This window comes from Schistocerca cancellata, chromosome 5 (assembly GCF_023864275.1).
Source record: "Schistocerca cancellata isolate TAMUIC-IGC-003103 chromosome 5, iqSchCanc2.1, whole genome shotgun sequence".
Classification (NCBI taxonomy): domain Eukaryota; kingdom Metazoa; phylum Arthropoda; class Insecta; order Orthoptera; family Acrididae; genus Schistocerca; species Schistocerca cancellata.
Genome location: NC_064630.1, coordinates 28,267,442 through 28,291,375, shown reverse-complemented (window position 1 = coordinate 28,291,375; position 23,934 = coordinate 28,267,442). Strand labels below are relative to the sequence as shown.

General features: G+C 42.5%; 1 protein-coding gene across 2 annotated transcripts in view; it reads right to left on the bottom strand.

Annotated features, from left to right (window-relative positions):
* The window catches only part of LOC126188255 (biogenesis of lysosome-related organelles complex 1 subunit 4), a 50,693-nt gene that overhangs the window by 15,042 nt on the left and 11,717 nt on the right, over window positions 1-23,934 (bottom strand). The window contains exons 3-4 of one of the 2 annotated variants that reach the window (XR_007537842.1): window positions 12,398-12,616; window positions 1,604-1,979 (exon numbers count right to left, since the gene is read on the bottom strand). Coding sequence is in view for 1 of the 2 variants with exons in the window: in XM_049929821.1 (XP_049785778.1) it covers window positions 12,398-12,616 (219 nt within the window). In the remaining variant the exon portion in view is untranslated. The remainder of the gene's footprint in view (window positions 1-1,603; window positions 1,980-12,397; window positions 12,617-23,934) is intronic. The other variant, XM_049929821.1, reaches the window with a different exon arrangement.

Here is a 23,934-nt window from a genome sequence, read left to right as displayed (position 1 = left end):
AAAAACAGGGTTTTACTGCATATGTTTTGCCAGTTACAAGACCAGTATAAATGGTGGTAGGAGGGTGATTAAGGCAAGTCTTATAGTGATGACGATCACATAGGTAAGAGCCATAGGGTAGGGAAATAGGTGCATAAGGAGCAGGTCTAGTTGTGGTGGGGAAAATGCTGCACAGAATGAACCTAATTTCATGGAATGATTTTGGGATTTCATAGCCTTTTCAAAGTAGCTGATTAATACATTCAAGACTAGTGTACTACTGAATGACAAGAGGTGTACTCCTAAGTTGTTCTTTGGAGGGATCAGCAGTAGCAGGATTGGATGTGATCACCAGAAAAATCTGCTTTTGAACTCGGCTGGTGGAGTAATTACGTCCAGTGAAGGCTGAGGTGAGAGTGCTGGAGTATTGCCATGAAAAGTCTGCAGCTGAACAAATATGTTTGCCTCAAATGTCAGGGCTGTATGGGAGGCTGTTTCACATGGAAAGTATCACAACTGTCAACATGAAAGTACTATTGTTAGTTAGTTAAGTTTAATGTGAACAGAAGTGTGTAGGTGACCCTCAGTGAGGATTAGGTCAATATCAACGAGAGTGGCATGGGAATCGGAATAGGCCCATGACATTCAACTGGGAGAATTTATTTAGAGACCGATTGTTCTGAGCCAGTCATGTGGTAGGATTCCACTTCTATAGTTAACAAACCAACCAGCAAGGAAAGAGACTTGTTTTTGAACAGCTTTAGTACTTAATGTGCATTTTGTCAGTATCTGGAGCCTTTCCACTCTTTGGTATTGTTATGGCATGCTCTACTTCTGTTCTTGCAATATCTATACTATCACTGTCCCAGACACCATGATCAACGCTTCCTTTCTCCCTGAAGTGACTTTCAATGTATTCCACTCACCTAGTTTCTCTTCAGTACAAGAGAAGATGTAATTTTTATTGAAGAGGAGCCCTCTTCCTCTGCTGTTGCTAATCCCTGCTGCTTGCCTTACTTTCTAGCACATGTGGAATGAGTCATGCTTCATTCAGTAGTTCTATTTCACTATATACCTTTGAAGATGATGTTCTTTTGCATTATATATTTCCTTCCAGATTACTTTCTGCAATTATCTGTAATTACCAGGCCTTTACTTTTGAAAGATATGTGATCATTCAGTTGTAACATTTCATATGTCATCTAAGGCTTGTGTTTCTTATTCTCGTTTTCCTTGGCTCACTTCATTTACTATAGATTTGACTTGGTTACAGGTGTCTGCAACATTATTTTCATATGTTTGACTACATATACACAGTGATTTTAGTAAAAGTTATGGATAATCTTTCACTTCCTTCAGAGTTTGAAAGAACATGTTCTAGTCAACATAAAAGCTTTCTCTGTGTCTACAAATGCTATAATTTTAAGTTTGGCTTTATTAAACTTGCTCTTTTAAGATAAGTTATAGGGTCAATATTGTGACGCGTGTTCCTACATTTGTCCAGAACCAAAACTCCTTTTCAAAGGTAGGCTTTTATGTATTACTTTTCTTCCATAAATAATCTATGTTAGTATTTTGCAACCATGACTTATTTAACTGATGGTTCATGCCTGTCAGTACCTACCTTTCTTGGAATTGGAATGATTGCCCTCTTCTTGAAGTCTAAGGGTTTTTTGCCTGCCTCATACATCTTGCATACCATATGGAATAATTTTGTCATGACTGGTTCTTCAAAAGGCCTCAAAAATTGTGAGAGAATGTCTTGTTTGGACTAGGTCTTTCAATGCTCTTCTCCCAGTATCATATCTTCACCTAATTGTCTTCATCATCATCTAACTCCTCTTCCATTTCTGTAACACTGTCTTCAAGTTTGTTTCATTTGTACAGCCCTTAGATATGTTCCAGCCATCTTTCATCCTTCCCTTCTTTGCTTCTGTAACCATATAAACTGAGAGGTTCTGATTTCTGCTTTTTACTTGCAATATGATGTTCATGTTCTTCTGAAACAGTTAAGTCCAATATTCAACATAATCATAGAATGCAGGCTTTCACAGCCAATATTTGTATTTTTCTTTCTTTTTTGACCAGAGCCTCATGCCCATAAAACAAACATCAGCAATGATTCAATATAATGTTGATGCAGGATGTTATTTCATACCACCTGACATCAGTCAGTCAAGAAGGATACATTGGGATAAAGCACTTTGTATTTGATGGTTTTGATTGTTAACTTGACTGTTGAATAAAGGGTGAGGATTCTATTCTGGCAGCTGGTTGTAACATATTTTATAATTCTGTGAATCCCAGCATCACAATAAAATGGTGTGGAAAATAGGGTACTGTCAATGTGATAGCAGAATAGTGACACAGCAAAGAGATACAATTTCTACACTATTTATTAGTAAGCACATATACATGTTATGTGTAAGCATTACGAGTGTATAGAGTATACTAACTCTTAATGCATTGCAGAACAGCAATTCTCATTTACAGGGTCATAGATGTCACGCCACCACCCTACCTCCCCCCCCCCCTCTCCCCTCCTCTCCCATCTCCCGCCCTTGCCCCAACCCTGTAGTGTGGAGCACGTGAGGAGAGACTGTGGTGGGGTGCCATCCATCTGAAGTAATGTAGATGGCTGTGTGATGGTGGATGGTGGATGAAGTGGAAGACACGTCGTAGTCAGTACTCAGCAGGGTGCGTTGTGGGGCGCTGGACATGTCCAAACTGTGAGGTCAGTGGCGCGACTAACGGGTTGCTGCTGGCAGCATTAGCAGATAAGGAAGTAGTCTTGGTGGCATCTTTAATTGTTGCTGGCTTTGCAGTATTGTTTGAAAAGGGAGACATGTTGGCAGGATTCCCTTGCATTGTTGCATCCACAGGAGGTGTGGGGCAGGCAGTTATGTACGCCGGGGTGGTTGATTGGTTTAAAAGAGGGGTCCCTACCAAACTGCTAGGTCATCAGTCCCTCGTTCCAAATAAAACAATGCCACAAGAGTGAGAATAAAACAAGCGAGACTGACAACATAAAACGGAGAGAAAGGAAAACCACAAGAACGACGGAAGGGCAACAAACACTTAAGTGGACAAAAGGGGAGAAGAAAACCACAGAAACACAAGAAACAGAGAAGAGATTAAAACAACAAAACAGATTACCATAGCTGATGAGAATAAAAATGAGAAGCCAGCCACTCTGCAACACATTAAAAACCTCTGCCCTAACAGCATTCGGGTGGAGGACACAGAAGGCCAAAGGACATGCACTGAAACTTTGATCAAATGATAAAACTTACCATCACGAGTAACACGTAAAACTAAATCAGCTGATGAGGCATAGTCATATGAAATTAGTGGCAAAGAGTCCAGCAACCGAAGATTTCATCACAGGGCAGTCAAAGTGGGACAGTGCACCAGAATATGGGCCACTGTCAACCGGGCATCGCATAGACACTGAGGTGGATCTTCACAGTGCAGGAGGTAGCTGTGGGTCGCCCAAGCACGGCTAATGTGGAGCCGGCAGAGAACCACAGAGCCCCTGCGAGAGGCCCGCATGGAGGACTGCCACACATTCCATGGAGGACTGCCACACATTCGTAGTCTCCTTAATGGCATGCAGTCTGTTGTGCATACTGAGACTATGCCATTCAGTCTCCCAAAGCTGAAAAACCTGGTGGCGTGAAAATGAACGCAAGTCAGTTATTGGAAAGCCGATCTCCACAAGTGGTTTCTGTGTAGCCTGTTTGGCCAGCCTGTCAGCAAGTTTGTTTCCTGGGATTCCGACAAGTCCTGGGGTCCACAAAAACACCACTGACCGACCGGACCATTCCAGGGCATAGATAGATTCCCGGATGGTCACTACCAAAGGATGACGAGGGTAGCACTGGTCAATAGTTTGTAGGCTGCTCAAGGAGTCAGTACACGGAAGAAATGACTCCCTAGGGCATGAACGGATGTGCTCAAGTGCACAAGATATAGCCACCAGCTCTCAAAACACTGCAGCCATTGGGCAAGGAATGCTGTTCAATATGTCCTCCATGGACATACGCGAAGCCGATGTGAACATCAGCCATCAAGCTGTCAGTGTAAACCACTTCATGGCCTTGGTATATGTCAAGAATCGAGAGGAAGTGACAGCAAACAGCTGCGCGGCAGGTGTAGACCGTGGAGGTGTACATGAATGGACCTCGAGAACAGGTGGTAAAGGCAAGGATTCCAGTTCAGACAGAAGTGATCGAATGCAATCTGCAATTGTAAGCCCTGAACTACGAACATGTGCAACGTAACTGGTGAGCAGTTGTGCATGCCTGACACGCAATGGAGGGTCTCCAGCCTCTGCCAGGATGCTGGTCACCAGACTCATCCCAAAAGCTCCCATTGATAGTTGAACACCACAGTGGTGGACTGGGTCGAGTAAACACAACCGTGAGGGTGCCGCTGATCCATAAACCAGACCCCCGTAGTCAAGGCAGACTGAACAAGAGCTCTGTAGAGCTGCAGCAGCGTAGAGTGATCTGCACCCCAGCTGGTGTTGCTCAGGCAACAGACTGCATTGGGGTGCTGCCAGCACTTCCGCTTAAGCTGATGAAGGTGAGGAAGCCAAGTCAATCGGGCATCGAAAACTAGTCCTAAAAATCGATGTGTCTCCACTACAGTGAGGGGATTGTCAGTAAGGTAAAGTTCTGGTTCTGCATGTATGGTATGACGCCGACAGAAGTGCATAACACACAACTTTGTGGCCAAAAACTGTAAGCCATGGGCTAGAGCCCATGACTGCGCCTTGAAGATGGCTGTAGTAGGTGCCGCTCAGCAACACCAGTACTGGTGGAGCAGTACGAAATGCAGAAGTTGTCTGTATACAGAGCCCTCTCTGTACGCACGGCCCTACAGCTGCCGCTAGACTGTTAATGGCCACTAAAAATAGAGATACACTCAATGCAGAGCCCTGCGGGACCCCATTCTCCTCGATATGGGGGGAACTATGGGAGGCACCAACTTGGACATGGAAAGTACGAAGCGCCAGGAAATTCTGGATGAAAATCAGGAGCGGGCCGCGGAGACCCTACTTATATAATGTGGCAAGGATATGATGCCACCAGGTGGCGTCATACGCCTTTCGAAAAGCAAGAAAGATGGCAATAAGGTGTTGCTGTCTGGAAAAGGCTCTTTGGATGGCAGTCTCGAGGGACACAAGATTATCAGTGGTAGAGCGACCCAGGCGGAAACCATCCTGCCATGGAGCCAGTAGGCCACGTGACTCCAGGCTGATGGGCCGATAGCTATCCACATCAAGCAGGTTTTTGCTGGGTTTGAGCACTGTTATGATGGTGCTGCCAGTGTGATGGAAAGACACCATCGCACCAGATCTGGTTGAAGATCACGAGGAGATGTCGCTTGTAGTCAGACAAGAGATGTTGAATCATCTGACTGCGGATCCAATCTGGCCCAGGAGCTGTGTCGGGGCAATGTGCAAAGGTACTGAGGAGCTCCCACTCTGTAAACGGGGTGTTATAGGGTTCACTGTGGTCTGTAGTGAACGAGGACTGTCCCTTCCATCCATCGTTTGAAAATGGGAAAGGATGGAGGAAGGGGGGGGGGGGTAATTCTCCGACGCAGAGGCACGAGCATAGTGCTTGGCAATCGCGTGTGTGTCAGTAGGTAACATGCCATTTATGTTAACACCGGGAACACCTGTTGGGGTCTGGTACCCAAAAACGTATTTGATCTTTGCCCAGACTTGGGAAGGTGACGTATGGCACCCAATGGTTGAGACATTATCTCTCCCAACACTCCTGTTTCCATTGTTTGATAAGTGGGTGAACACGGGCACAAAGCTGTGTAAAGGCTGTGAGGAGCTCCAGGGAAGGGTACTGCTTATGCCACTGTAGAGCTCGCCGACGCTCCTTAAATGCCTCAGTGACTTCCAGCAACTACCAAGGGATTGTCTTTCACCAGGGGCACCCTAAAGAATGAGGGAATGCCTTTCCCACTGTAGAAACGATCGATGTAGTTACCTGCTCAACCACCACATGGATGTTACCATGTGGGGGAGATTCAATGGCGACAGCAGAGGTGAAGGCTTCCCAGTCTGCCTTGTTAATAGCCCATCTGGGCACGCGTCCATGGGCCTGACGCTAGGGCAGTGACAGGAAGATGGGGAAATGGTCACTACCACACAGGTCATCATGTGCTCTCCAATAGATAGAGGCCAGGACTGCAAACCGACAGATCAATGGCCGAATATGTGCCATGTGCCACACTGAAATGTGTGGAAGCACCTGTATTTAAGAGGCAGAGGTCAAGTTGCGACAGTAAATTTTTGGAATCTCTGCCTCGGCCAGTAAGCACGGTGCCACCCCCCAAGCGGTTATGAGCTTTAAAATCTCCCAAAAGTAGGAAATATTTCGGGAGTTGATTAATCAGTGCAGCCAATGCGTTCAGGGGTACTGCACCATCTGGAGAAAGATATACATTGCAGACAGTTATTTCCTGCATCGTCCTTTTCCTAACAGCCACAGCTTCAAGAGGGGGTGTGAGACATGGAGGAAGACTGTGAAGCTCTTCGTCCAGCAGCTTTTGGCTCCTTGAGCCACTGGTGAATGTCTGCCATGACATTAGTGGAGACCTTGGGAGTGAGGGCCCCAAGGGACCCCTTCTGCATGAGAGGAGCTGGAGGAGGTTGTTGCTTCTCCAGCTGGGGGGAGGGGATCAATGTCCCCTGTGTTTGGGGGGGCCTTGCTCCCAAAGTAGTAGCTTTGGGAAGAATGGAGGAAGATTTGCCCCCTACCACCAAGGGGGCAGATGTATTCTGGTGACCCGGAGGGCCCACTGTTCATGGCACAGATTGAGGAACCACTGGCACTTGGAATGGCAATGGTGATATAGCCGCAGTATATGACGATGTCAACCGAATGGGGGGTAATCTTTCAAATTTATGTTTAGCCTCTGTGTAAGTCAACCGGTCCAGGGTCTTGTACTCCATGATTTTCCACTCCTTTTGGAGTACTGGGCAGTTTGGCGAGCAGGGGGAGTGGTACTCTCCACAGTTGATGCAAGTGGGAGGTGGTGCACATGGAGTATCTGGGTGCAGTGGGCGTCCTCAGTCTCGACATGTGGTGCTGGAAGTGCAGTGGGAAGACATGTGCCCAAATTTTCAGCACTTGAAGCACCACATAGGGGGCACCAGTAGCAACGCTATTGACTTTGGGTCCCCTGCGTAAACCATCATCTTGACCTTTTCAGGCAATGAATCACACAAGATGAAGGCACCAGTAGCAACGCTGTTGACTTTGGGTCCCCTGTAAACGCGCTGTATGAAATGAACACCCCGCCCGTCATCGGACTGCAAAAGGAGATCAGGATGGAAAATGATCCCTTGCACCATGTTGAGGCTTTTATAGGGAGTGAAGGAAACAGGAATATCACTCAGCTTGTCACATGCAAGTAACACTCGGGATTGAGCTGAGGATACTGGCTGAATCAAGACTCCGCAGTTTTGCATCTTGGACAGCACTGTCACTTCTCCAAACTTACCCTCAAGGTGTTCAATGAAAAATTAAGGCTTTGTAGGTAGAAAGGAGTCCCCATCATTTCTGCTACAAACTAAAAACCGAGACACTCTGTTCTGTAGCCCTACATTCCTCCCATGGTGTAGCGAGAGAGGGAAATGATTTAGGGTCATACCTGTCAGCATTGTATTTGATCTTGCCTTCTTAGAGACTGCTGGTGCCACACAGTCACCAGTGAAAGATGACTTAGTCCACTTCATTGTAGGTCATCTGCCCTGATACCACCCACTCCGATCAGCGGCTCTCCCCTCGGGCGCCATCCAGCCACAGCAAAGGTCAACTGGCATGATGGCTGTTGCCGGGAGTCCTGATGCCCCAGGAAGACAGGCATCTACTCCTTGGCATACGTGGGGAGTTTACAGCTCAGGCATCAGCAGTGGGATCCCTGTGTTGTCAGGGGGCTAGCACCAAATGGGTACATGATGGCCCCACCACAACGGACTGGCTACTGTTACTATGCTGGATAATGGGCACAGAGAAATCCAATATTATCATGGGGATGAAAGAGGACAGGAGACAATGGAAGAAAGCGTCCTTGGCAAAATAGTTGAATCGCAGGTGGAGATGCAAAACCATGACCAGAGATTCAGGAGATCGAATCTAAGGGCATTATGATAACTCATGCACCATGTAAGGCATCCTTTCCCATATGGCCTGCACTTCTGTAGAATTTTGGAAGTGGCATGTCAAACCATGGGATGGGACCTGAACTCATAGGGCTGAAAAGTGTGAGACTCCTTTTAGTCGCCTCTTATGACAGGTAGGAGTACCTCGGACCTATACTTACCCACAGGGGGAGTGGGGTGGCGGTGGTGAGTGTACCTTCTGCTGAAAAACGAGAAGTGAATCTGTCATGTCAGCTTCTGGCAGGACAGGAGTGGTGTCAATGAAACTTTGTGTGACAGTGCTTGCGGCCGACCACCTGTCTGTGTAGGTAGCGGTAATAATGAGGTTGGTATCACATAATGTGACGGATACGTCGTCAGGCAGAAAATCGTGGAGATTCACATGCACTTGGAAATTAAAACAGGTGCATGTGAGGTGGTGGGGCAGGGCATGGCATGTCCGTTAAAGACCATGCCGGTTTAAGCTGGTTCACTGACTTCAACAACACTCAGTATGGTTCTGTAAACGATGGTTGTAGAGTGGGTATCATTGCATGAGAACATGGGATTCCACCGATCTATTGCTGTAAAATAGCCCCGATCACACGATCGCTAGCATCGGATGCGATAAATTAGATGTGCTTCAGGCAATGGGTGGGCAAGGGTCATGCAGTGTAACAGGTGTCCTTTTATTTTGTTGAAGGCTGCCACATTTGTGGTGCCCAATCAAGGTGTTATTTACTAGATGTACTCTTGTTGTGCTACACTTGAGTGAGTGGTAGCAAAGTATCAGTGGTGTGTGGCAATTGGCTCCTGTAGAAATTTGTGACCCCCAAAAATCTATGCAGCTCTTTGTAGTTGTTTGGACATGGGAAGAGGTCTTTCTGGTCAGTTTTCTCAGGAGTAGGACGATATGCAACTGGTGGTTGTGGTCTTACTGATTTTGCGAAAAGATTTTGACATCAGCTAGGTAGGCAAACAAAAAGGCAAGTTGAACAGTGTGCTGTCAATAAAGCTTTGCCATGTCTGTGCCATGTTTTTTACTCTGTACAACACATAGAGGAACTCAAAGAGACCGAATGGCACAATTATCAAAGTTTTTGATACATCTTCATCTGCCATTGGAATTTGCAGGTATGCTGTTTTGCAATCGAAGATGCCAAGACATGGGAAAAATTGTGCAAGTTTTCAATGTGCAAGCTGTTAATGATTGTAAGGGCATTCAGATAGCAGTAGTCACTGCACAGGCAGCAAGTGCCATTCTTTTTAGGAACTAGTATAATTGGGGAGCCCAAGCACTGTCTGATGGCCTGACTATGCCAGCTCACAAAAGTTTTTCCACCACAGCTTTATCCGCTTTAAGTTTGTGGGGAGCTAAACGATGAGAGGTGGCAATGGACAGGGGGACCTGGTGTTGTTTAACATGGTGGACTGTACCGTCCTGCATGGCACAGATTGTATGTGGTCTAATGGGGGAGCATGGAGCAAGTCCAGTGAGCGGGACATGATGCTATTTGCCGTTGCTGTTAGCGTGACATGGCACTGTCCCGGAAGTGCACTCAAGGGGGAGTTATGATGCTTCATTGACCTGAGAAGTGTCCATAGTAGCAGCGCCATGGTAGTAATCAGTGTCGAGATGACGAAGGTTGTCGAGGTGCTGTTGAGCTGCATGTCGTGACGCAGTGGCATTCACAATTCGTCTCTGTGGTTGGTCGTCAGTGAGGTACATGACCTCATTGTCATGATGTAATGATGAGCACTCAGCTTCCTTTAAGCATTGCTGGTTGAAAACCGCTTCACTTTGTAACTTCAGGTCGAGTGGTGTGTCAAGCAATGGCAGTGTGACCCAGGGCATTGCAGTGCCGTTGGTCACGTATCGCTGACCACACTACAGATTGACTGCTGGATGTCCCATTGTAATAGGAGGGCACAATTTATATCGGAGTAGTTGGTAGTGCCATAGGAAGTCAGCTGCCAAGACTGGTTCAACTGTCTTTGCCAACAGCAACGTCCAAGGTATTTGTGTATCTGTGCTGACGTCGAATGTGGTGTGTGCAGTTCCAGCAACAGCAATTACAGTGTCACTGGCAGCATGCAGTTGCAGTGGCAATGACGACAGTGTAGCAGGCACTGAAACAGATGGTAGGGTGCTCACATTGGCCCTGGTATCGACAAGGAAATACGTGTGCAGGCACCTGTCAGGGAGGGATAGTCAGGGACCATCAGCCCATTGAAACACTGCATTGGTGCTGTTTACTTGTGGTGTGCAGAGGCATCTTGTTAATGAACAGCAGCTTGGTGCATCTACAACGGGTCATCATATTAGTTTGGGAAGGCACAGGGCTATCTGCACTGCTGTACATCCTCCCCAAACCTGGTGTGAAACCACCAGCAGCATTGTTGGGTGCTGAGTACGCAAGCAGGTCATGCACTTGGTTGATGCACTTTTGTTTATACACAGAGTTGGGGCAATGGCCAGCTGGGAAGGTGACAACTTCGACTGTCACAATAGGTGACAGTTGTCCACCGGAGCTGTGAAAGGCACTCGGGGTGATAGAGGTGGGGAGTACGATCCGGTTCTGGTCAGTCTGGCTGTTGTCGAGCACTCTATGGCTGCGGGGGCAGCTCAGCCTGGATAATGAAAAATCAGTTTTGATGCAGGTGTAATGGGTGTCGTCTGCAGTATAGTGATGGTGGCTGCTGATTAGAATGCGGGTGTTGTGATACTGCATGCAGTCAAAGTTTAACCTCCAGCAGTGCCTCTTCATGAGCTAGCTTCGCTGTTTGGATGTTCTCTGGCAGTTTTAGGAGCCAAAGTGTCCATAGTGTGTGATCAGGCAGGAGCGTTGGGTCAATTAGAACTCGCAGGTGGCACCAGAGTGTAGACAGGGTGGTGTTGGCCACAGTATCTGATTGATGACTGCTCAAGCATGCGTGTTAGGCATTGTAGCAGTAGTGTCTTTGCAGTTTCATATTTGTGAGAAACCGGAACGTCCAAAAGCAGGAAGTCACTAATAAGGCTCACACTGTTTCCAAGGTAGTTAAGAAGAGTGGTGAACTTCTTGTTGTTCTCACTAATGCCACTGGCTGGCATCAAACACTTATTGAGGGCAAACCACACTGTGGGAGAATCTGCGTGGAACAATGGTAGTTTCAGATAGTGGCAGAAGGTATGTTTGCTATCAGTGGTTCAATTGTAAGGCACATCAGAATGTGGGCGTGGCATGGCGGGTGAAATGTGGGAAGTGTGGGACTGTCAGTGCATGAGACAGGCAGGAAATGCAGCTTGACATAAGGCATGATGAGGCGGGTCATGTCACAGCGCAGGTGGTGTTGGCATCACACGGCAATGTACGCAGAACTCAGGTGGCTGTTCAAAGAACACTCATGTTAAAGCATAAGAAAATAAATGAGATACTCTTGAGTATCTCTCAACGTAGAATACTCAAAATATTTAGCTTCAACTGAAGGTTAGATTTGGTCTCATTGTAGAGGCATTCTGTGTCAGTATGTTCCAAACAAAGAGTGAAATGAAAGGGTTGATGCATTTCCATAATGGTCTGTGGAAGAGAAGCTGCAAAGTGGTGAGATGATCATTTTTGTATATAATCATTCTCTCAAAGAAAATAAACATAATAATAAATTTCCTTTAGTTTATGTCTATGGTCACAACTTTTTTTTTTTATCAGACTTCCAGTTTTAGTCTATAATCACCATCTTCAGACCTGTTTTATAAACAAATGTCCTAATGTACTGCAGCCATAGTGGCATCGTCAAATGTATCAAAATCAGTACAACAGGACATGTTTTTATAAAACAGATCTGAAGATGGGTCATTGCAGACAGAAACTGGTAGTCTGATAAAAAAAAATTGTGACAACAGACGTAAAGTAAAGGAAACTTATTCTATATTCGGGTCACTGTTTTATTCACGACCATGTCGCAGCTTGATGAACATTATAGGTTTATTCTTCTTGGATTGCAAGGCACACATTTTAACACTGACTCCTTAAGTTAAAAAACTGACACAACCTTCTGATATGTTTAGTGTTCTTTCACAAATTTTCTCAGAATAACATGAGAATTTTTGTATATTTAAAAACTGCATTCGGTTTTCACCCTCGGTGTAAACTGCAATGTAAACTAATTTTTGTGTATGAAGTATGGTTCAAATAACAATATGGAATTAAGAGTCTATTCAAAATTCCTCTACTAACAAGAGACAGAATACTAGACTTCAAGACTTACAAAAAAAAGTGGCTTGAGCATGTTCCTTATGACACCTTCACCACCAACAGTTGCTTCTGCAGTGTCAAGCTGAGACTCGACAGTGTCCAAATCACGTCGCACACGTGTCACCAGCGCCTCAAGGCAATCTATACGATCACAAAGTGTCCGCAGTTCAGACTTACAGGCCACAATATCTGGTACAGTGGCAACAGCTGACTGAGTAACATCTGTTCGCACCTGTGCATAGTAAAATAAAAAAAAAAAAAAAAACTTGATAAATTCAAGAAAACAAACAAAATGGAAAGACTAACACACAGACACAAAAATTGGCATTTATTTCCCAAGTACTACTGTTATTCCTTACCAATTACCATATTTTACAGAGTAAAAGACACAGTTTTTCCTTTAAAAGACTGCCTGCAATTTTCAGATGTTATTAAATAATTAAATAAAAATGTCCAGTGTTTGAATGAAAATTGCCGCCAGTCTTCAAAATGGCCATATATTCAATGCTGTGGGAAATCTATCTCTATCTGGCAACAATGTTTTCAACTGGCAGCAGCAGTGCACCGATGTGATGAACATGAGTTGTGGGGGTTCACAAGCTAGCTAATGCTGTCTTCCTCCTGTCCTGCCATCAAAAACCCAAAACACTGGCTTCCACATGATGTATCATTGTAGTCTACACTGCCAGTGAACTTGAACTGAAAGTGATTTGTGTTATTGGTAACAGTAAAATATTTTTCTTTGTAGCTAGCTTCGTAATGGAAAAAAATGGTATTCAAATGAAAGTAATAGCATATGCATAAAGACATGGATACAGAGCAGCTAAGAGGAATTTTGGCCCTCCACCAACAGAGGAAACCATTCGTGATTGGCGGGCTAGTGAAGAAGAACTGAAAAAAACTGACGAACACTAAGTGTGCAAATAGAGGACTCAACGCAAAATGGCCAAAACTAGAAGACGGCGTATTGAAATGAATTCAAGGATACCATCAAAATGGCACTGGAACTAATACAAAAATGATTCAAATACACACTACAAGCTAGTGCTACAGCGGAACTTAACAGACTTGAACGATGGAGTTGGTTGGTGCTACAGGTTTATGAAACATCGTGGACTTAGCATGCGAACCAAAACCAAAAGATCTCAGAGAAAATATTATCTTTCCATCACTTTTTTATTCAACATTGAAAGGAAATGAGAGTGGAACTAAGCCAAATAGCTAGTATGGACAAAACTCCTCTGACATCATTTGATGTGCCAGGTAACAGAACCACTGCCATGAAAGGTGCTAAAACTGTAACTATAAAAACAAGTGGACATGAAAAAATGCGCTACACTGTTGTCATTTCACGTTGTACTGACAGTACTAAACTTAATCCAAACACAAAACCTTCTGAAATACCACCAAATAATGTTGTTCACATACATGACAAGGGTTAGAAGGATGAGACTGGTATGAAATTATGGATTAACAGAGGTTTGAAGAGAAGGAAAGGTGCTTTATTGAAGAAGATGTCTCTTCTTGTGCTAGATCAGTTTAGTAGTCATTTGAAAAATTCTGTGAAAGAGAAATTGAGACAGGGAAATACAGAGCTTGCTGTTACTCCTGGAGGACTTACTTCACAAGTGCAGCCTCTTGATGTCTCGATAAATAAACCATTTAAAATGTCTTATGAGAGAGATATGGAACAAATGGATGATGGATGAAACCCAAAATGAATTCATGCCAAAGGGAGCTTTAAAATGACCTACAATCAAACAAGTGTGTCAGTGGATAAAACAATTGTGGTCTAGAGTGAGAGAAGACATTATTGTTAAATCTTTAAAGAAATGTGGTGTAAGTAATGCTCTCCATGGCAGTGAAGACCATCTTATACATGAGGAGGACAACGAAGAGGAGGAAGAGGAGGAGGAGGAGGAGGTGGAGGAAGAAGAAGAAGAAGAAGAAGAAGAAGAAGAAAACTCAGATGATGATTTTAGAGGATTTAAAGATCAGTTCGGTTTTACAAACTAATTACTTTTTAGTCTGACTTTGCAATCTAATAATAAAAATGGTAAAAATTTATTAGAAAACTGATTAAAAATTAAGATGTGTCTTATAGTCTATAGTGTCTTATAGTCCATAAAATATAGTAAATCATGATTATAAGCTCTGTGTGAAAGCATCTGACATGTAAACTACTTGCTAAAGGGCAATCATACATTTGTGCTGCAGTCATTATTTTCATAGGTATTTGCATATCAAAAGACCACAAAAACATGCACAGAATGTGTTAACTTTATTTACACAGATCAGTAAGAACCCCCAATACTGCACAAATAAAGGACGACCAACAAGAGCACATTACACCAACCGACTGATCAATAATGAGTACGCCATCTACAAACAGCAATGTACTCCATTCATCAGTCTCAGACATCATTTGTGTTGCTGTTCAGAAACTCTCAGGTACAGTTCTACTTTTGCCCAATTTGAATTCCGGGTCCCGAGTAGTTCGTGGTGGTGGTACCAGTAATATTTTTACATGTGGCTCTCGGGTGTGTACCAATTATCCTCTACGAGATTCAGGTCTAGCAAATATGCCATCTCCAACATCTTCAGTAGCCTAGAGATTGTACACTGAAGTGTGTGGACAACCCAAGGAGTTCAGGGGCAGTCTGACAATTTTTGTTCCTCAGGGCGTAGCACAAATGATGTCTTGTAGTGGCACGATTTCAATAGTGGTACACCAGTTACACTGCTCTTTATACAAGTTTTATTGCATGAGTAACAATGAGCTTGAGCTCTTTTTGGCATACAGGTGTCATCAGGTGCTCCTATGTGTAATATCAATGCTGCCACCGTCTGAATTTTTATTCAGACATAGGGAAAGTAACACACAAAAACTGACTAACTCAAGTTGTCAAGAAGGAAAACTGACTAATCTAAAAATGAGATATAACAGTACGTCTACAACGAACATTCACTTAACATCTACATACAAATTCCAGCAAAGACAGCATATGGCAGTATCAATATTACACGTAAGAACACCCGATGACGACAATACGCTGAAATGAGTTCACTGTGATTTACACAATAAAACCCGTATAAAGAGTAATGTAACTAGGCAGTCTGACAACTTTGCAAATTCAGGTTGATAGCAGAGGCTTGAAAAGGCTGAGAAGATTCTTCTGCTACCGAATAGTAATGATCGGTGTATAACAGAACTAGTGTAGGACTTCTTGCATGTGAACAGCAAGCAACCAGTATTTGTAAGCCAATAACGGGGCTCATTGACGTCACCTATGTTTTAGCCACTGTGGGGAAATATCTTGGTAAAGATGACCATATAGTGATTCCTGGGGAAGCTGGTAACAGTTGAAATTCAAGGTGACATCAGGACACGGCTGAAAATCCTCCTCACATTAAATGGAAAGACTGTGTTGCACTTTGAGCAATAAGAAAGGCTTTAGATGAAGTGTTCCGTCAAACACTAAATGCAGTGCTCCAGGGATAAAACAATCACAAATGGGTGTGACTGATGTGTCATTCCCCCTCACACACACACACACACACACACACACACACACACACACACACACCTGAATGTTTCCAGTAAGCGATTATTTGCACAAATTTGTTCCGGAGGAATTCAACATAGTCAGAACCCTGTCTGTCCAATCTTTGTGATGTGCAGTGTTTTAATTTGGCCTTTTTTATGGTGAATGTTTCTGAAAAACTGCAGTTTTAGCAGCACAAAAACAAAAATCAAAGAGTACTTGGACTTTGTCAAAACATAAGAAGCCTATTAAATATGATAAGCTCCTCATACAACAATAGTAAGTTGGAAATTGAAAGGTACTTCTACAGGTAGGTTGCGGTTAACAGAACATTATTAGTTACGAATAGAAACTGAACAGATGTGTCTAGAGCAGCGGTTCTCAATCTTTATGGAGACCATTAACCGTGGTGTAATCAGTGTTACTATTTTATGCTCCAGTTCCCAGAAGTCAAGTCTTATTAAACCTCCTCTCAATAATTTGTTCTGAACAGACCCTGTTGACAGACATGAACAGAGGACTAGTTTACTAACAGTAAGTTTTGTAAAGGAGAAACTATTATGAGATTATACTTAGAAGATTGAATGGTCCATGGATAAACCTTTGTGACTTTTATACATTGGTTTCTGAAATCTGCTGTACTTGTCTCAAGTGGCTGGGAGGGGGGGGAGGGGGGGGGGGCGGAGGAACACCTTATTATTTGCATAAAATGGCTTTACTAAGCATGCGACTGATTTCTGAAGTTTATTGGCTTCATTTGTGTATAGGAGACAGCTACAAACTTACCGCCTTACCTTGTTATTATTCTGTTAACTTCTTATCACTTGACAAAATTGAGCATTAAGGTTGATAAAATGAGTAAAAGTCCTGTACTAAAGCTGGGTACAATTCAGTAATTTAAATGTTTACTGAACCATTGTTAAATACTTCAAGTGCAACAGGAGATTGATTTGTGAGCTCTATCAAGAATGCACTAAGTTTGGCTCACCACACTGCTGCTCAGAGTTATAGTTTGACATATAGGTTGTTGGTAAGTTTTCAAGGTCAACGAATAAATGCAGAAATTTCAGAAATCTGATGCTGTTGCATTTCAGAGTTAAAGTCCCGTGTGTCTCAACTTACTCATCTTGCGAAGCAAACTGACCCAAGCCAATAAGCTGCTGTCCTTATATAGCCCTAATCTGTCATTGCAGAAACCACAAAATTACAGAAACGGTACACATTAGTATAAAAAGTACACATCTAAAACTTTATTTGATTCAAACTTGGCTGCCAATTTCTTTGAGCTGTTAATAAGTGACAGTTCAATTGTCTTAATATCACTCGATCTAGCATAATGTCTTTTGTTTATTGCATATAAATTTTATACTGAATAAATATTACATTAAATTTATCACTACTAAAATTATTACACATGAATTAAGATTAGAATTTCACTGGCTTTCTGTGGTGATGTTAAGCTTTTTGCTGTGGTCTTGATTTTTTGGTTATTTGCATCTTATTCAGTGAAATGGTCAAGCAGTATTTACTATTATCTATTTTAAACATAAGGAGAACCAAAACTCTACAGATAGTTATCATAGTCTATTATGCAATACTGCTGCTAAACTTATTGTTTTGCAATTTATTTTGCACTAGAATGTAATTTTTAAACCTCAGAATAAACATTTGACTAAAACTCAGACTGTACAACTTCAACAGAAATTCTGAAGCTGTTTTCTAGTAATGCTATTCAACTGATATTAGTTGACACTTCGTTTGGGAAGACTGCTTAAAATGAAATTTCCTGGCAGATTAAAACTGTGTGCCAGACCGAGAATGGAGCTCAGGGCCTCTGCCTTTCGCAGGCAACTTCTCTATCAACAGAGCTACCCAAGCACAACTCACGCCCTGTCCTCACAGCTTTACTTCCATCAGTAACTCATCTCCTATCTTCCAAACATCACAGAAGCTCTCGTCCAAAACTTGCAGAACTAGCACTCCTGTAAGAAAGGATATTGTGGAGACATGGCCTGGGGGATGTTTCCAGAATGAAGTTTTCACTCTGTAATGGAGTGTGAACTGATATGAAACTTCATGGCAGATTGTGTGTCTTTCTTCCAGGAGAGCTAGTTCTGAAAGTTTCGCAGGAGAGCTTCTGTGAAATTTGGAAGGTAGGACACAAGGTGCTGGCGGAAGTAAAGCTGTAATCATGTTGGGTAGCTCAGTTGGTACAGCACTTGCCAGCGAAAGGCAAAGGTTCCGAGTTTGAGTCTTGATGCAACACACAGTTTTAATCTGTCAGGAGGTTTCATATCAGCACACACTCTGCTGCAGAGTGAAAACTTCAATCTGGAAACTGCTTAAGATGTTTAGAAGTTATTAATATTTTAAGAAAACACACACATTCATACCTTCCATCATCAGTATCTTTTAACTAGACTTACTGTTATATCTACAGAGTCAATATTTAGACCTGCTTCCTTGTCTTGTTTCTCTCTTTCATGTGGTACCAATGCCTATTCAGTGTCTTTATTAGTACAGCTTTTGCTTATGTGGCAGCTGTGAAATGGTGATTGTGAGTTAACGGGTATTTCGCTCTCATTTAAGTATATGGCCAAAAGAGATAGCCTTCCAGGAATTGTGAAACAAATCCTGTTGTCCAGGACCATGTGCCACAAAGAGCACAGATTCGGCACGAGATGGGGAAATTCACAAGCGTCTATTGTGCTGAATGAGGCCAGGCTGATTAGGCCTAAGCACTGTAGAGTGCGAGTGAGACAGATGAGACCCTACGTCACAGGGAAACCCCGTTGGAGCTGCTTGTGTCCAGGGAGGTGTAGCAGTGTTAAATATAGTGGACCTAAGATAGGCCATAAAGGGAAACATTTACGAAAACTAGTTAATTCTGCAGTAATTCAGCAAATGAAGCCACAGTAATTTTAATCTACCATCTTTCTTAAATTTTCATGGTGATCCCAATAAAACTTGAATATTGATCATATCTATAATAGTTTAGGATTTATCGTTAAAGTGAAATTAACAAGTTTTTTTAACAAAGACCTGAATGCTAAAATCTGAATGCTTGGTCGATCTTAACGATTGTCATTTCATGTAAAAATGCATCATTAAAATGACAAATGTTGTAAATATCAACTCCATAACTTTATTTGTTTAAAAGATGTAGTAGATTTAAATTATCAGTATTTTCAGTTAAGCATCAGATCATCATTTCCCCCATACAAAAGACAATGAACGATGACAGCATGACACCTTACTGAATCATTAGGTAATAGAATATTTGTTGTAAGGTTTAGTGCATAATAGTTATTTTTGTTCTTTATTTATTTATCAGAAAGCACACTGTTGCAAGGCTCCTGGCCATGAAATTCAAAGTTAAGAAGGAAATTGTATTGGTTTTAAGAAAAAGAATTTAACATTTATTATGTAATGAATATTATTGTTACTTTATTTAGAACGTGAAGGTGGTCAAGCTTTAATTATTTAAATATGTTAAAATGTAAAATAATGTAGAATGAGATGTAGTCAATCAGACAGATGGCTTCATGGAAGGGAACTGCACTAGTCAGTTGAGGGACGATGTTTAGCACATGGGAGATGCGGCCGGAGATGGGCAGAGGGACAGTGCCGAGGGAGACGCAAAAGTGGACGGTTAGTCATTAGGTAGCTAGGAAGTGAAACGACTTAGAAAATTTCATGTTGTGTGGTATCGCGGGACTCAGTCTCTGAGCAGTGAACAGCCATGTGCCTGGTGTGAACTCTAACTCTTTGTGTAGATAACAAGGTGGACTATTGGACTTGTATTTCGCGATGAGATTGTGAATGAGTGAACTGTGTAAAATGGAAATGGGCTCGAGTGTAACAGTAACTCTAAATATGACCCCTTTTGTAATTAGTTTGCTTTCTGAATAAACTTTATTCTAACCAAATCACAACTGTGTGCCCTACATCCTTTATGGGTCATTAATTTAGCTACCGATATTATTATATGTTATATTAACTTTGTATGTTTCGTACAATTTCGCGAACTTGCCATCAACCAGAAAACTTAACCAAAGGGTCACAAGTGCCTAATTTAGGGTTGTAATGCGACACGTGTGGTTCAACACCTAGACAAGTCTGAGCCAAGACATTTCGACGAAGAGGAACTGCATGTGGGCCTGAACATCTTTGGGATGTTAGCTCACAATTGCGGGCTGGCCCGGGATAGGAATTTGAAAGGTGTTAACTGAGGGATAAGAATCTTGCAAAGTGTTGGAATAGGATTGGATTTTGGAAAGTGTTAGTTGCAGAATATGAACTTTGAAAAGTTTTAGAACTGGATTTGAATTCTGGAAAGTGTTTCCACAAGTACTATCTGAACATCGATAGCACGGGACTCTCACAAAAGTTACATGTGAGATCAGTTCAAGACTGAATATTAGGCTTCTTTCATAGTTGTGAAATTACAATTGTAATTCTCACAGTTAACGACATCTGTGATGTAGGTCCCAAGTCTGTGACAGTTTACTCAATTTGTGTGGGGGCTGTGAAACAAAAATTTTGCAACAGTTGTGTGCACAGAGTTTTTGCAGTGGTAAGGAGCGATAAAAAAGCAACGCAGAGGAACAGGTGATATTGAAAGCACGTGGTTCCAGTCAGCAGTGGCATCTTCAATGGCGATTCGTCATGCAGCGGCGGTTGCAGAACCACAGCAGAGGCTACGAGATCTTCAGTGTTGGCTTCAACTGCAACATTGGGAGCAATACCATGGCAGAAGGATCCAGCACGACAAAGCTAAGTACCTGCTCTGATACCAAGATTATGTATGATTCTGTAGTTCAATAGCCAATAATAGACATCACTAATATTAAGGAGTCGGCCAGTTTGTGTGGGTCGAAAATACTAGTGAGCCGCTTAGCCTGAAGTCAGAGCGGGAGAGCATGACCGGCGATGAGTTTAGTAGGACAAATAGTCTGAAATCAGGCAACGGAGATGAATTTGGGAGAGACATGATGTCGCAATTAATGCAAATGATGAGAGGATTGGGATCCAAAATTGAATCTGTTAAAGCCGATATGGGTGACATAAATTTAAAAATTGATTCGGTTCAATCCGAAATAGCTTTGGTTGTGAAAGACGAAGCAGGTAAAATTGCTGGTGTAATCGAGGAACTGATAGACAGAAAATTAAAAACCATTTGGGATGAAATGGGCAAACTTTCTGATGAACTTGGGATACTTGAGTAGGTAAAGGGGAGAAAGAAGTAGATAAATAAAGGAACAAATAGCATCTGGCATTAAAATTGAAAATGGTGAAGTTAAAAAGCATATCAATGAAATAAAAAGCGAACTAAATTCTTTAGCTGCACATCAAATCCCTACAGTGATCAGTGTTCTGTGGATGAACACGGGAACTGTCAAATGTTTTGGAGACGGCGGGAAATATCACACAGTAAATTTTCTAACAGCATGCAGGGATGGTTTTATAAGGGGAATGTCTGACAAGGTGAATATAAAATTCGTGAAAATATATTTGGAAGGTGAACCACAATCGTGGGCAAATATACACAGTGATTCGTTCACTACCTACGAAATATTTGAAAGCAGTTTTGTGAACAGCTTCTGGAGTGAAGCAAAGCAAATGTGAGTCAAAAATGAGTTTCTGAACGGGCCAATATTTAAATATGGGAACGGGTTGTTGTGACAATTTTGTAAACGTGAACATGCGAGATTAATGCATTTGAAATATCCATTGGGACTGCTTACTGGAATTACGATATTGAAAAGGTGGTTACCAGAAAATTTGCAGTGGGATCTACTGCACAGTCCTAGCAATCCAACCGACAAATTTTTGGACTTTGTAGAAAAATTAGAATGGGTGTTGAAAATTAAACCACAACATAAGCAGACAAATGGTTTTCAGAGTGGAAACCATAACTACAGTCCGAGTAACTACTATGAAAGACATCCAGGAAGTTATCAACGGAACGCAAACAGCAGTTTTGAAAAGGGAAACGGTAACAGGAACATATCCAATGATAAATTTCAAAGCATTAATGGGAACGGATACTTTCGAGACAGGGACCGACACCAAGAACGTAGGTTTGAAGGACCTGCACCTGGTGAAATGAACCAGCGTGATGGGAGATCGGAAAACTAAGTTTTGCTGCATCTCAGGTCTGGTGATGGCAAAACAAACCAGCAATGAATAGGATGCGAGTAAATGGAAATGTGATAGGTGTCAATAAAACGGCAGAGAGGCGTCATAAATTTGAAAAGAAATTAGTAAGAGATGAGAATCAAATAGGTAAATTTTCAAATCAGATCATACATAAGAGGTAATCCTAAGATAATGAAAGATAATGATAAAGGCGATGATGACAATTTAGGGCTAAATGATCTGTTTTATGAATGTGAGATGAAAGAGTGTGAATGTTAATACAATGAAAGATTCTATGCGTCAAGAGGAGGCTGAGGTGGAGCTGAATTTGGTGGAGTTAGATGGTATAGAAAATCCTAAAGAGGTACTAACCAGCGGTAACGGTTATAGTGATGAAGGTGATGATGTTTCAGATGATATTGTGAGAGTGAAATTTGTTAAGGAGGTTAGTATGGGTGACGTAGCATTAGTCTCATCAGCTGTTGATGAATTTGTGTTTGTGCTGGTGGATATTGGTGAATTATTTTTGAAGGAAGGTAGTAATGATGAAACTTCCTGGCAGATTAAAACTGTGTGCCCGACCGAGACTCGAACTCGAAACCTTTGCCTTTCGCGGGCAAGTGCTCTACCATCTGAGCTACCGAAGCACGACTCACGCCCGGTACTCACAGCTTTACTTCTGCCAGTATCTCGTCTCCTACAGGACTCACGCCCGGTACTCAGCTTTACTTCTGCCAGTATCTCGTCTCCTACCTGGAGACGAGATACTGGCAGAAGTAAAGCTGTGAGTACCGGGTGTGAGTCCTGGCGGATTAAAACTGTGTGCCTGACCGAGACTCGAACTCGGAACCTTCCCCTTCCGCGGGCAAGTGCTCTACGATCTGAGCTACCGAAGCACAACTCACGCCCGGTACTCACAGCTACTACCTGGAAGGTAGGAGACGAGATACTGACATAAGTAAAGCTGTGAGTACCGGGTGTGAGTCGTGCTTCGGTAGCTCAGATGGTAGAGCACTTGCCCGCGAAAGGCAAAGGTTCCGAGTTCGAGACTCGGGCACACAGTTTTAATCTGCCAGGAAGTTTCATATCAGCGCACACTCCACTGCAGAGTGAAAATCTCATTCAGGTAGTAATGATGTTTTATGTGCTGAAGTTACCAAAATTGAAGCTGCTGGAATTGATACTTCAGAGGAAGAAATCTGTGCGCATCTTTCTACTAGTGGAGGTGAACCCTAAATTCTGGATGGAACTGTGGATCTTGAATGTTTGTTTGAGAGTGAATGTGGATCTGAATTTGATGTGCGATCTGAAATTAATGTGCTGCAGGAGCACGTAGGAAAGGAAAAGGTATAATGCTCAGGTTTAAATCAAAATGCAGTGGAATTTAATGGTACTGTTGATTCTGAAATTGCACGAAGCCATAGCTACAATTTATGTGATGTAATGGCAGAGGATGGTGAAACTATGAACAGTTCTTGTATTGGTGATTTGTCGATGGAGATAAATGAGGTTTCATGTAGCAAGTTGTATGATGTATCGGCGGCTGTTGAAAGTGCTGTTTGTGAAGGTGTTTTTAATGAAGTGGAAGTAAAAAGTAATGCTTTATTTCATGATAATTATATTGTAGCTACTAATGTTGATAATTTTAAGGGAGAATACACAGAGTTTGATTCTAATATAGAAAGTGATATTTGGACAGAATGATATCTTGAGGAGAAATGTTATTTTACTGTAACTGATTGGCGATGGTGCGGTAGAAGATTACGATCGTTATTGTCTCATTTGTGGACTCGGGAGAAGTTTAAGATAGCAAGAGGTCTAGAAGGGAGAAAAAATGAAATTGGGGCAAAAGAAGCATTTAATG